The sequence below is a fragment of the Rhinoraja longicauda genome, chromosome 17 (genome assembly GCF_053455715.1).
Source record: "Rhinoraja longicauda isolate Sanriku21f chromosome 17, sRhiLon1.1, whole genome shotgun sequence".
Lineage (NCBI taxonomy): Eukaryota > Metazoa > Chordata > Chondrichthyes > Rajiformes > Arhynchobatidae > Rhinoraja > Rhinoraja longicauda.
Genome location: NC_135969.1, coordinates 1,494,204 through 1,509,299, shown reverse-complemented (window position 1 = coordinate 1,509,299; position 15,096 = coordinate 1,494,204). Strand labels below are relative to the sequence as shown.

Genomic DNA, 15,096 nt, shown 5'->3' with positions numbered 1-15,096 from the left:
CTACATTAAACTCCATCTACATTAAACTCCGAGCTGATCAAAATTCCTGCTGTGACTATTGGTAGCCAGGGTCTCGACCAGAAACATCACCCATTCCTTCTCTCCAGAGATGCTGCCTGTCCTGCTGAGTTACTCCAGCATTTTGTGTCTATCTTCGGTTTAAACCAGCTTCTGCAGTTCCTTCCTACACATTTCACTTTTCATGATACCACTAACTTTAGTGTTACCTGCAAACATACTAAACATGCCTCGTATATTCTCATTCAAATCACTGAGATAAGCTTGTAGTGATCTACAAAGTGGCACTGGGATAAAAGTGCAATGACCCAAAGACAGCAGCGTGCTTCATTATGATGAAGTGTTGACTCCATCATCTCTCATTCTGCACTTGGGTGGGGGAACAATTCCAGGACATCTTTCTAGCCGTTCCTGGGTTACACGAGTGGCTTGCTGCTTCACAGGGTTCGTGCCAGGACACCCTGACCCAGGCCTGATGCCAATATTCAGGTCTTTTTCAGTAAAGAATGAAGCAGGGTGGAAAATGGCTCCTCCATCTCAGTGACAACAGGTTAAGCCAGGGTCAATGCACACAATGGCTTCATGCAAGAATCTCTTGATTATGTGCAAGAATTTTTTGATCAGTATGGGTGTCAATGGTTATTGGGAGAAGGCAGGAGAATGGGGTTAGGAGGGAGAGATAGATTAGCCATGATTGAATGGCAGAGTAGACTTGATGGGCTGAATGGCCTAATTCTGCTCCTATCACTTATGACCTTAAAAAGACCATGGAACCCTTGATGCAGCATAGAGAAGAAGAGATGCCTCCAGACTGATTGGACCTCAATGTAGAAGAACATGGAGGCCAATGTTTGCTCAAAAACAAACATTAATTTGATCATTAATTTTCTTAAACATTAACTTACAGGACACATTTTTAAATTAGAGAATGAATAATTCTCTAAGAGGCCCATAATGGCGCTGGTCAGGCTGCATTTGGAATATTGCGAGCCATTTTGGGCGCCATATCTGAGGAACAATGTGCTGGCTCTGGAGAGGGTCCAGAGGAGGTTTACAAGAATGATCCCAGAAATGAGTGGGTCAGCATATGATGAGCGTTTGTTGGCACTGGGCCTCTACTCGATGGAGTTTAGATGGTTGAGGGGGGACCTCATTGAAACTTACCGAATAGTGAAAGGCTTGGATAGAGTGGATGTGGAGAGGATGTTTCCACCAGTGGGAGAGTTTAGGACCAGAGGTCATAGCCCCAGAATTAAAGGACGTTCCTTTAGGAAGGACATGAGGAGGAATTGCTTTAGTCAGAGGGCGGTGAATCTGTGGAATTCTTTGCCACAGAAGGCTGGGGAGGCCAAGTCAGTGGATATTTTTAAGGCAGAGATACTCGTGTTATTTCGGGTGTCAGGGGTTTTGGGGAGAAGGCAGGAGAATGGGGTTAGGAGGCAGAGATAGATCAGCCATGGTGGAGTAGACTTGATGGGCCGAATGGCCTAATTCTGCTCCTACCACTTATGACCTTATGACCTTGTGAATGGAGTGAGATTAGTTCATTCATAAGAAAACTCCAATAGCTGCCAGGGGCCGACAGCTCCCTGCTAACATTGAAACTTTTATTGACATTTGCTTTTCCTTCGTCCAGGCCAAGAAGTGATGCAAGGACTGCCAGCATAGCCGAGGCCTGTCAGCACCATGTCACGGTCAATGGGCACCAGTCTGCCATCAGTAACTATAATATAATGCTGTTATTAATTTCAAAGTACCACTTCCTACAATAAAATTCAATTGAGAACTGATTTTTCAATTGAAGATGTATATTTAGCACAAATTTATTTTTCCAATTATATTATTAAAGGCCATGAATATTGGCAAACATGGAAATAAATCTGGAACCAATCACATTGTAAAGGAGTCTGAGCAGGATTGGAGCCTGAAAATTGAAAAATAACATTGGGTTGATTCAGGTGTTAAAACAAAGTACTAAATATTAATTAATGAGGCCCATAAAAAAAAGGCCTTTCCCAATGTGGTGCTGCATTAGATTTGAGGTAAGAGAGAATTGTATAAAAATATTTGTGTTGGGTGGAGCAATTTTCAGACATGACCTTGTGCCGTTCATCTCCTTGAAGTCTGCAGACTCTAAGATGGGAACCCATTGCTGAACTGACGTAGGCCCTCTTGAATAATCAAACTTGGGTCCTCTATTTACGTTGCCACTCTAAAATTGGTATGAATTGGGTGGAGTTTTCCCAGGAATCCCGCTTCAAGGGACTACAAATCCAATTTACCACCAAGGTATAGCCGGAGGTCATAAAACTTAAAATAAGTGATGTTTTTTAAAAAGGTTTGAATTTATTTTTGCCAAGGAGTGCACCTGACTTCAGGGCAGTGCTTCCAGCTGCTGCCTACCCAGACCCACAACCCTCACTTAAGAGAGGCACAAAATGCTGGAGTAACTCAACAGCTCTGGCGAGAAGGAATGGGGGCCATTTCGGGTCGAGACCCTTCTTCAGACTGAGAGTCAGGGGAGAGGGAAACGCACAGAGATATGGAAGGGTAAAGTGTGGAAACAAGACATCAATGGGGACAAAGAACAAGGAAAATGGAGAATTGATCTAGGGGAAGGTGACAACAAAGCATACAAAGATAACATTTAATCAGGGGGGCAGTCGGACGGAGAACTAAGATGGGGGAGGGATGGACAGAGAGGGAATACAAGGGTTACTTGAAGTTAGAGAAGTCAATGTTCATACCGCTGGGGTGTAAGCTGCCCAAGCAAAATATGAGGTGCTGTTCCTCTGATTTGCGTTGTGCCTCACTCTGACAGTGGAGGAGGCCCAGGACAGGTCAGTATGGAGGGGGAGTTAAAGAGTTTAGCAACCGGGATATCATGTAGTTTTAGGCGGACTGAGCGGAGGTGTTCAGCGAAATGATCTCGCTTGGTTTCGCCGATATGTAGGAGTCCACACCTGGAACAGCAGATACAGTAGATGAGGTTGGAGGAGGTGCAAGTGGACCTCTGCCTCACCTGAAAAGACTGTCGCGGTCCTTGGACGGAGTCAAGGGAGGAGATATAGGGACAGGTGTTGCATCTCCTGCAGTTGCCTGGGGAAGGGGTGGTTTGGGTGGGAAGGGATGAGTTGACCAGGGAGTTGCGGAGGGAACGGTCTCTGTGGAAGGCGGAAAAGGGTGGAGATGGGAAGATGTGGCTAGTGGTGGGACCCTGTTGGATGAGGTGAAAATGTCGTAGGACTATGTGCATTATGGGGTGAAAGGTGAGGACTAGGGGTGCTCTGTCCCTGTTGCGATTGGGGGGAGGGGGAGCAAGAGTGGAGCTGCGGGATATCGAGGAGACCCTCACCTGATCTTTCTCCAGGTTTTCATGCTCTGATCCACAGTGAAGAATTGAGATGATTTGCCAAACCTGTATAGATGAGGAAGGGGTCCAAACTGCATCAGTTCTTGGTCTGATTTCTTGGGCTCAGGTGGATATTGCAGTATGGACTTCGAGCAGCTTTGAGGCACAGTTCTACATACTCAACTAATATTTTTGAATGATTTCGGAAGTCCAAAACACACTACTGTTATTATGGCAACCACAATATTTTTTTGACACAATAATGCTTTTTTACAGTTTTTTGGGGTTTAATTATTTACTGGGTAAATGTACAAAACACGTTCATACACAGAGCCTGAATGAATGTGATTAGTTCATCGAAAAAGAATAAACCTAATGAGATAAACCTTACCACTCACAGCTCAGGGGGGGATATCCTTCGTTTATTTTATTGAACCAGAACATTTAGGCATTCTAACATTATTAATTTTTGAGGTCATTAAATTTGTTAACATTATCGTTTTGAAAATATTGTGCTTCCTTTAACACTTGTAGTGTTAATGGGCCCTGGAGGTATTGGTGATACAGAGAGATTGTGTCCCCAGAATTATTTAAATTACAATATACGCACAAACATACAGGAAAGCCCATTAGGTGTGAAGTGCCTATAAATAGCTTGCTGATTACTGGAGTGTTTCAACATTTATCATTATGTTGGGATCCTGTTGAATTTAGAATTGTAAAGCAGCGTTTCCAAATTAGGATCCGGTGCACTCAAAGAGTTAATTGTAGGTTGCTAATTGGGCATAGAGGTGGCAAATTCCAACAGCCATAACAACATAAAACTTGTCAAAAAGCTCCAGAAACACACCTTCAACATACAACAGAGCATTGTGCAAAATGCATTTTGACCACCAGAAGACTTATGCCATGTTGATACAACTGATGCTAGCTGGCTGACTTGGCTGAAAGACAATTTTCAAGATCAAAATCAGGCCTTTGCTGTTAAATGCACTGATCACAATGTAAATGCCAGGTGTAAACAGACGGGGTGTACTTGACAATGATTTACACTGGAATCAGTACTCTATTCTATCCTCCATCACCACCGACTTTAACTGAACACTTGCTGTACAGCGAATGCTTATGCAGGTGGATAGTGCTGTCAGAATGACTATTGTGTATATGTTGCGTTTTCACCATTCAGATTTGTCAAACTGTTTAAGAAAGTGCCAGTCAAAAGAAGAAATGCCAGATGGAACAAGTTTGCCTCGAACCTTGCTTTGGGTATTTCAATCATACAGAGGCCACTGGCTTATTCTTGATGAAGCCAGTGACAAGGTGTCACTGTTGAGACTCACAGACCCACAGCTTTCTCTTTTAAGTGTGAGCTTTTTGTTAATGAAACCATTTTGCAAACACAAATGCAGCATGATTATTATTATTATTAATAGGAATTAATATTATTATTATCAGAATTATTAATAGGAATTCCTAGGATTATTAATAGGAATTTCATTGTTTTCTTTTCAGTACATATGATTATTAAACATTTTTGAGTCTCTTCATAACTGCGCACAGGAAGATTTGCACTTTGTTCAAGGAGTAGTTAAAGAGTTAAATCTGCTCTTGAGGTGTTACTGTTTATATATATTGTAGTTCAATGTCAAACAGAAATCGGTGAAAGAAAATGGAACAAACTTGAGTCATTCATCAATGGTCCATGTAAAAACACTGAGGACCCATTACTGCCTAAACAAAGCAGACATGATGGAGCAAACTGAGCTAGCTTTTACTGAAAGCAAAACACTAACGTTAAAACGTTGGTGTAAATTATTCATAAACTTCAAATTTAAAAGCTAAATTTATTGGTTACGCTCTGAGAATTTTCCTGGTGTTTTCATTATTGGTCTCTGATATTTAAAAAAATGAAATGTTTGTGTACTCAATATTGAAGAGGAAGGAAAATTCCACTTGAATCCACTTCTGTCACAAAGGTTGAGCACAAACATCGCGTTTAGGTACATCGCTTATGATACGATACGATACGATACGATACGATCAAACTTTATTCATCCCCGGGGGGGGAATTGGTCTGCCCAACCTCACATTGTGCTCATTGACACTCATACAATGAATTTTACAGCCGGTGAACTTGGCCAGTCGTGGGAGTGGAGCTCTGAAAAAAATAAATTCCCTCTGAATCCACTTCAGTCACAAAGTTTGTGTAAGAAAATAACTGCAGATGCTGGTACAAATCGAAGGTATTTATTCACAAAATGCTGGAGTAACTCAGCAGGTCAGGCAGCATCTCAGGAAAGAAGGAATGGGTGACGTTTCGGGTCGAGGCCCTTCTTCAGACTGATGTCAGGGGGGCGGGACAAAGGAAGGATATAGGTGGAGACAGGAAGACAGTGGGAGATCTGGGAAGGGGGAGGGGAAGAGAGGGACAGAGGAACTATCTAAAGTTGGAGAAGTCAATGTTCATACCGTTGGGGTGTAAGCTGCCCAGGCGAAATATGAGGTGCTGTTCCTCCAATTTCCTGTGGGCCTCACTATGGAGGAGGCCCATGATAGAAAGGCCAGACTGGGAATGGGAGGGGGAGTTGAAGTGCTCAGCCACCGGGAGATCAGGTTGGTTAAGGCAGGCAAGAGGCATTAATGAGTGGTACATCACATAGGCCCTGTCTGTCCCACTGGGTTCCTCCAGCATTTTGTGTCCATCTTCGGTGTAAACCAGCATCTGCACTTCCTTCCCACACACTTCATTTTATCAAATGGCAATACTAATTAAAATTAAGGAATGAGACTCAATTCTTTTAGATGCCAATCTTTCGGTTAAAGAGTTGTTTGCTCAATGTCTGATTTAAAACCAAGTTAAAACTTCAGCTGAACTTGAATAGAGAAGTTCCATCTTTCTTGGGCACATGTGGTTGTCTAGTGAATAAGCACTGCAACTTCCCACCTTTCTCAATAGGTTAATGTTGAGTCCTCACTGAAATTGCATTCGTGAGAAGTTTCTGAAACAGTGGGACAACTCAGACAGTGGCACCCTGACTTTTGTGTTTAGCTATGCATACGCAGACACCAGGATTTGCCACCTGATTTATTCAATAACAAATGAGTACGAATAGCCTTGATAATATTTCCGCTGCAAAATTCAGGCCACTAAATACCTGGACAGGAAATTAAAGGACTGGATCAACATTTGGGTTCTCCTGCCACCTGAATCTTTGATTAGATCGCTTGCGCAGATATTTCTTTCTTTCTCTAATCATCCATTTAAACACATGTGCTCACAAAATAAATCTGAAAGCTAGCGAAGCTGGCACTCTACGAAACATAGAACAGTACAGCACAGGAATAGGCCCTTCGGCCCACTATGTCTGTGTGCCAAACATGACGTCGAGACCAACTCTTAGCTGACTGCACATAACGCATATCCCACTATTCCCGGCATATCCAAATGTCTATCCAAAAGGCACTTCAATATGGCTGTTATATGTGCCTTCATTATCAACCCTGGCAATGTACTGCAGGCGCTCATCAACCTCTGTGTAGAAAAACAGTCCTCCACGATTCTTGTAAACCTTGCACTTCTCACCTTGAAGGTATGTCTTCTAGTATTAGATTTTTCCATCTGAGGAAAAGACTCCCCTCTCTATGCCACTCATAATTTTATATACTCCTAATGGGTCTCTCAGCAACCTCTGGCACACAATACAACTTCTCCCTGTGGTTAATATCCACAAAACAAGGCATCATTCTTTTTCAGAGAGCCTTTGATATGGTGCCACACGTGAGGCTGCTCAGGAGGATGAGAGCCCACATTAACAAAGGGCAGATACTGGCATGTAGAGCAGGTTGGCTGGATGGCAGAAGGGAAAGAATGGCAACAAAGGGGGCTTTGTCTGATTGGCCGCCAGTGACCAGCGGAGTTCCGCAAGGGTCGTTGCTGGGGCCACTACTCTTCATGTTGTATATTAATGATTTGGACGAGGTAATTGAAGGCTCTGTGGCCAAGTTTGTAAATGGTACGAAGATAGGTGGAGAGGCAGGTAGCGCAGAGAAAGCAGGGACTCTGCAGAAGGACTTGGGAGAGTGGGCAGAGAAGTGGCAGATGGAATGCAGTGTAGCAAAGTGTGCAGTTATGCATTATGACAGTTGGAATAAATGCAAAGAGTATTTTCTAAATGGGGACAGGATTCAGAAATTGGAGGTCATAGGGACTTGGCAGTATTGGTGTCGGATTCCCAAAAGGTTAATTTGCAAGTTGAATTGGTAGTAAGGAAGGCAAATGCAATGTTAGCATTTATTTCAATGTTAGCATTGAGTACGTTGAACTTCAATGTTATCATTGAGTAGAGGAGCAAGGAGGTCCTTCTGCAGTTGTACAGAGCCCTGGTGAGACCACATCTGGAGTATTGCGTGCAGTTTTGGTTCCTAATTTGAGGAAGGACGTCCTTGCTATTGAGGCAATGCTGCGTAGGTTCACGAGGTTCACGAGGTTAATCCCTGGCATGGAAGGAGTGTCATATGACAAAAGATTGGAAAGACTGAGCTTGTGTTCACTGGAGTTTAGAAGGATGAGAGGGGATCTTATAGAGACGTATAAAATTATAAAAGGACTGGACACGCTAGATGCAGGAAAAATATTCCCAATGTTGGGGGAGTCCAGAACCAGGGAACACAGTCTAAGAATAAATGGGAGGCCATTTAAAACTGAGGTGAGAAGAAACATTTTCACCCAGAGTTATGAATTTGTGGAATTCTCTGCCACAGGAGGCAGTGGAGGCCAATTCACTGGATGAATTTAAAAGAGAGTTAGATAGAGCTCTAGGGGCTAGTGGGATCAAGGGATATGGGGAGAAGGCAGGCACAGGTTACTGATTGTGGATGATCAGCCATGATCACAATGAATGGCAGTGCTGGCTAGAAGGGCCAAATGGCCTCCTCCTGCACCTAATTTCTATGTTTCTATGTTTCTATTTTGAGAATAGAATATAAAATCAGTGATGTAATGGTATGGCCCTGGTCAGGCCGCATTTGGAGTATTGTGAGCAGTTTTGGGCCCCATATCATAATCATAATCATAATCATACTTTATTAGCCAAGTATGTTTTGCAACATACGAGGCAATATATCTGAGGAAGGATGTGTTGGCGTTGGAGAGGGTCCAAAGGAGGTTTACAAGAATGATTCCGGGATGATTGGGCTGATGTGCGATGAATGTTTGATGACACTGGGCTTGGATAGAGTGGTTGTGGAGAGGATGGTTCCACTGGTGGGAGAGTCTAGGACCAGAGGGCACAGCCTCAGAATAAAAGGAAGTGCCTTTAGGAAGGAGATGAGGAGGAATTCCTTTAGTCAGAGGGGGTGAATCAGTGGAATTCATTGCCACAGACTGCTGCGGAGGCCAAGTCATTGGGTATTTCTAAGGTGGAGATTGACAGATTCTTGATTAGTAAGGGTCTCAGGGGTTATGGGGAGAAAGCAGCAGAATGGGGTAGAGAGGAAAAGATAGATCAGCCATGATTGAAGGGCAGAGTAGACTAAACGGGCTGAATGGCCTAATTCTGCTCCTGTGATTTTTGAACATCATTCTGGTAAATCTCCACTGCATCCTTTCCAAAGCCTCCACATCCTTCATGTAATGGATGACCAGAACTCCACACATACTCCAAATGTTGTCTCATCATGAATCTGCATCATGACTTCTTGACCTTTCCGCACATTGACCCATCCATTAAAGGCAAGCATACCATAAGCCTTCTTAACCAGTAGGAAAAAAACTGCAAATGCTGGTTTAAATCGAAGGTAGACACAAAAAGGTGGATCACCGTGCCAAGTAGAACAGCCTGACCGCGGGAGAAGATGGCAGGGGAAGAGAAAAGACATTCTGGCCTTCCATCACAGTGAGGAGGGGACTGGAGGAGACTCACTGTGATGGATGTTTCTTTTTTTTGTGTTTTGTGTTGGTTGGGGTTGTGTAATTTGCTTATGTTATTGCTCTTTATTGTTGGACTGTGGGTGACGAAATCACGTCCAAAAAACTGGATGACAAATAAAGATATCCTGAATCCTGAATCCTGAATCCTAAACATTCCCCCTCTCAACTTGTAGCCATGGCCTCTTGTGTTGGACATTTCTACCCTGGGAAAAGGGTTCTGATTGTCTACCCTATTTATAACTCATCATTTTATATACCTCTATCAAAGTCTCTCCTCAATCTCTGTTGAACCAGAGGAAACAATCCAAGTACATCCAACCTCTCCTCGTAACTAAAATAGAGGCGGCATCCTGATAAATCTCCTCTGCACCCTCTCCAAAACCTCCACAACCTTCCTGTTATGGGATGACCAGAACTGCAGGCAATAATCTAAATGTGGCCTAACCAAAGTCTTATAGAACTGCATCATGATTTCCTGGCTCTTATACTCAATGCCCCCAGCAATGAAGGTAAGCAAACCATATGCCTTATTTATCAGTCTGAAGAAAGGTCTCGACCCGAAACGTCACCCATTCCTTCTCTCCCGAGATGCTGCCTGACCTGCTGAGTTACTCCAGCATTTTGTGAATAAATCGATTTGTACCAGCATCTGCAGTTATTTTCTTATATGCCTTATTTATCATCCGGTCTACATGTACTGCCACCTACAGTGTGCTATGAATTTGGACTCCAAGTTTCCTCTGCACATCAATGCTGTTCAGGGTCTTGCCATTAATTGTAGACTCTTTTTTAGTTTAGTTTAGAGATACAGCGCTGAAACAGGCCCTTCGGCCCACCGAGTCCGCACCAACCAGCAATCCCCGCACATTAACACAAGCCTACGCGCACTAGGGACAATTTACACTTATACCAAATATACAAACCCAAGCCAATTCACCTATAAACCTGTGCGTCTTTGGAGTGTGGGAGGAAACCGAAGATCTCGGAGAAAACCCAAGCAGGTCACGGGGAGAACGTACAAACTCCGTACAGACAGCACCAATAGACGGGATTGAACCGGGTCTCTGGCGCTGCAAGTGCTGTAAGGCAGCAACTCTGCCCATGGTGATAGGATAAGATCTTCTCTCATCTTCAATACTCCCTATCCAAATGTATTTTTAATGGTGTTATAATGCCTGCGCTCCTGAGAGAACTCCTGTACGCTGATGGTGCTGCACTCATCGCCCCAATGGAAGGCGGCACGGTGGCGCAGCGGTAGAGTTGCTGCCTTACAGCGAATGCAGCCTTGGAGACGCAGGTTCGATCCTGACTACGGGCGCCGTCTGTACGGAGTTTGTACGTTCTCCCCGTGACCTGCGTGGGTTTTCTCCGAGATCTTCGGTTTCCTCCCACACTCCAAAGACGTACAGGTATGTAGGTTAATTGGCTGGGTAAATGTAAAAATTGTCCCTAGTGGGTGTAGGACTAATATTAATGTGTGGGGATCGCTGGGCGGCACGGACCCGGTGAGCCGAAGGGCCTGTTTCTGAGCTGCATTTCTAAATCTAAAAAAAATCTAATGAACAGGATGTCTCATGCCTGCAATGAATATCGACTGACAATCAGCATTAAGAAGACTGTTGTCATGGGTCAGGGCACTCCACTCCAACCGCAAATCAGCCGAAACAGAACTTTACTGGAATCCGTCAACAAATTCTCCTCCTTGGGATCCGCGGTGACTGATAGCCTCTCTTTGGCTGAGGAAATCAACTCACGCATCAGAAAGGCAGCAACGACCTTCAGGAGACTAACCAAGCGGGCATGGAAGAACAGGAAACTCACAACCAAAACCAAGGCCACTGTCTACAAAGCCTGCGTATTGAGCACGCTACTTTACAGTAGTGGAGCTTGGACGACCGATCAATGTCTAGAGCGGAAATTGAATCACTTCCATTTCCGCTGTTTCCGCTGCATCCTGGGAGTTTCTTGGCAGGACAAAATCACCAAGGAATCTGTCCTCTCTCTAACCAACATGCCTGGCATCCCTGCTATCCTCAAGCAGAAGGGCCTCCGCTGGCCTGGACGTAAACACAGGATGGACAATGGGCGCATCCCCACAGACGTGCTTCATGGGGAGGTCGCCAATGCTCGGAGACCAAGAGGAAGACCAAAGCTCTGCTCCAAGGGACACAATTAGAAGGGATGTGACAAGCTTCAACATCCACACTGACAACTGGGGAGCTGCTGCTGAGGACCGTGGCAGGTGGAGGAAGGACCTCCAGGGGGGCATGAAACATCACCACAGCGTGTGGTCCAAGACCCTGGAGCACAGGTGCCAACGCCGCAACACGGTCAAAGACGGCAGCCACGGAGAGACTCCCCAGAACAACGACCAGAGACCACCTCACCTGTGGACACTGTGGAAGGAACTGCCTGTCACGGATAGGCCTCGTCAATCACACAAGGAAATGTAACCACAGATGAAAAATCCCCCTCTCCAAGCAGGACAACGCCAAGCCCCACCATCATCTCCCGCACATGGACGCATGCCAGAGAGAGAGAGAGAGAGAGAATGCTTGCCAAGGCTGCCTCCTCCAGCAGCATGTTCCATATACCCACCACCGTCTGTGGAAAAAAGTTGCCCTTCAGATTCCTATTAATTCTTTCCCCTCTCACCTTAAACCCATGTCCTCTGGTTCCTGATTCCACTACTGCGTGCAGCCATCCTGTTTATGACTCTGAGTGTAAACACTTCTATACGATCACCCCTTCAGCCTCCGGCACTCCTTGAAATAAAGTCCCAGCCTGCTCAATCTCTCCACATCGCTCAGACTCTTGAGTCCTGGCAACATCCTCCTAAATCTTTTTTGCTCTCTTTCCTATAGCCAGGTGACCAAAATTGAACACAATACTCAAAAACGCAGCCTCACCAACGTCTTGTGAAACTGTTACATTACATCCCAATTTCCACACACAATACCCTGACTGATGAAGGCCAATGTACCAAAAGGCCTTCTTGATCTCTCTATCTCTCTGTAACACCATTTTCAAGGAACTATATACCTGTATTTCTAGATTTCACTCTCCAATGCATTTCCCAGGTCCCTGCCATTCGCTGTGAAGGTCTTGCCCTGATTTGAGTTTCCAAAATGCAACAACTCTAAACTAAACTCGATTAGTCATTCCTCAACCCACTAGCTGATTAAGATCTTGCTGTAATTTCTGACAACCACCTTCACTATCTACAATACTACCCACTTCAGTGTCATCTGCAAACTTACTAATCATGCCTTCTACGTTCTCATCCAAATCGTTGATATAGACCACAAACAGCGCCGATCCCTGAGGTACACCACAATCCACAGGCCTCCAGTCCGATAAGCAGCCCCCTTCCATCACTCTCAGCTTCATTCCATGAAGCCAATTCTCAATCTAGTTGGCTGGCACTCCCACGCAATCTAATTTAGATTTAGATTTTTTAGATTTAGAGATACAGCGCGGAAACAGGCCCTTCGGCCCACCGGGTCCGTGCCGCCCAGCGATCCCCGCACATTAACACTATCCTATATCCACTAGGGATAATTTTTACATTTACCAAACCTACATACCTGTACGTCTTTGGAGTGTGGGAGGAAACTGAAGATCTCGGAGAAAACCCACGCAGGTCATGGGGAGAACGTACAAACTCCGTACAGACGGCGCCCGTCATCAGGATCGAACCTGAATCTCCGGCGCTGCATTCGCTGTAAGGCGGCAACTCTACCGCTGCGCCACCGTGCCGTCCATGTTCCAGAGCAGTCTACCGTGTTGAATCATCGAATGTCCTTCCACCACAACCCTCTGTCTCCCATCAGTAAGCCAGTTCTGAATCCATACCACCAGGTCATTATTAATCCTGTGCTTCTTAATCTACAGGATCAACCTACCATGAGGGACTTTAGCAAATGTCTTACAAAAATCCATGTAGATAAGGTCCACTGGGCTATACACAGCAATTACCTTCATTCCCTCCTCAAGGGGTGAAAATCTGAAATTATAAAAACAGAAAATGTTGGTTATAAGCAGTTAAGGTAGCCCACAGATAGAAACATAGAAACATAGAAAATAGGTGCAGGTGGAGGCCATTCAGCCCTTCGAGCCAGCACCGCCATTCATTGTGATCATGGCTGATCATCCACGATCAATACCCCGTGCCTGCCTTCTCCCCATATCCCTTGATTCCACTAGCCCCATGAGCTCTATCTAACTCTCTCTTAAATCCATCCAGTGATTTGGCTTCCACTGCCATCTGTGGCAGAGAATTCCACAAATTCACAACTCTCTGGGTGAAAAAGTTCCTTCTCACCTCAGTTTTAAATGGCCTCCCCTTTATTCTAAGACTGTGGCCCCTGGTTCTGGACTCGCCCAACATTGGGAATTTTTTTCCTGCATCTAGCTGATCCAGCCCTTTTATAATTTTATATGTTTCTATAAGATCCCCTCTCATCCTTCAGTGAATACAAACCTAGACTTTTCAATCTTTCCTCATGTGTCAGTCCCGCCATCCCAGGGATCAATCTCGTGAACCTACGCTGCACTGCCTCAATTACAAGGATGTCCTTCCTCAAATTAGGAGACCAAAACTGTACACAATACTCCAGATGTGGTCTTACCAGGGCCCTATACAACTGCAGAAGAATCTTTTTACTCCTATACTGAAATCCTCTCGTTATGAAGGCCAACATGCCATTAGCTTTCTTCACTGCCTGCTGTACCTGCACGCCAACTTTCAGTGACTGGTGTACAAGGACACCCAGGTCTCTCTGCACTTCCCCCTTACCTAACCTAACACCATTGAGATGAATAATCTTTGAAAGGAATTTCAGTTTGCTGTACTGCAGCAATGTCAAAGCAGCATATTACTCCACACAAGTTCAATATGCTGTTGCTGTGGAGTGTTGCTGTGCTATCTGATGCTGTTGATGTGGAGTTTTCACGTTCTCCCTGTGACCATGTGGGTTACCTCCAGGGGTTCTGGTTTTCTCCCACATCTCAAAAATGTGTAGATTAGTTGGCAAATTGGCCACTGTTAATTGTCCCTCATGTGTAGGTGACTGGTACAATCTGGTGGGATGTGGTGGGAGGTGAGTGAGATAAAAAATAGGATTAATGTAGCATTAGTTTAGTTTAGTTTATCAATTTCGTTTGTTTTCATGTGTATCGAGGTGCAGCGAAAAGCATTTGTTCCGTGCTGTAGTGCAAATGGTTATCATAAACTGATGGGTTTGTTTCCATACAGCATGACTCAATGAATTTTAATAGTATTGGGACACACAATATTGAATAGAACAGTACCTTGGGAGGGTTTAAGGACACAGAATTCCTGTATTCACTTCCGGCAGAGTTGCATGGATGAATGTGGCCACCGACAGACCATTTTTTGATAGATTGCCAGAATAAGTGAGATTATTGTCCTAGTATATTCTGCGAGAAAGGAGCTAAGGGATCACATCGAACTTTCAGGAAACATCAAACTCAGATTGAGCACTGAATTAAGACTCAAGACTGAAATTTTAATGTGTAGGAAGGTACTGCAGATGCTGGTTTAAATCGAAGATAGACACAAAATGCTGGAGTAACTCAGCGGGTCAGGCAGCATCTCTGGAGAGAAGGAATGGGTGACGTTTCGGGTCGAGACCCTTCTTCAGACTGATGTCAGGGGGGCGGGAGAGGAGGATATAATATGTGTATTTTAATGTGTTTTTATGAAAAGTATAATTACATTTTGAGAAGGTATTTCAGAACCAGGTTCAGAAGCAGGAGATTGGTGGGAATGGGA

General features: G+C 44.5%; 1 protein-coding gene across 1 annotated transcript in view; it reads right to left on the bottom strand.

The window, feature by feature from the left end:
- The window catches only part of ptpdc1a (protein tyrosine phosphatase domain containing 1a), a 293,396-nt gene extending 280,421 nt beyond the window's left edge, over positions 1 to 12,975 (bottom strand). The window contains exon 1 of the mRNA XM_078413921.1: positions 12,887 to 12,975. Within this exon, the coding sequence (XP_078270047.1) occupies positions 12,887 to 12,947 (61 nt within the window). The 5' untranslated portion in view covers positions 12,948 to 12,975. The remainder of the gene's footprint in view (positions 1 to 12,886) is intronic.
- Positions 12,976 to 15,096: the final 2,121 nt, after the last annotated feature.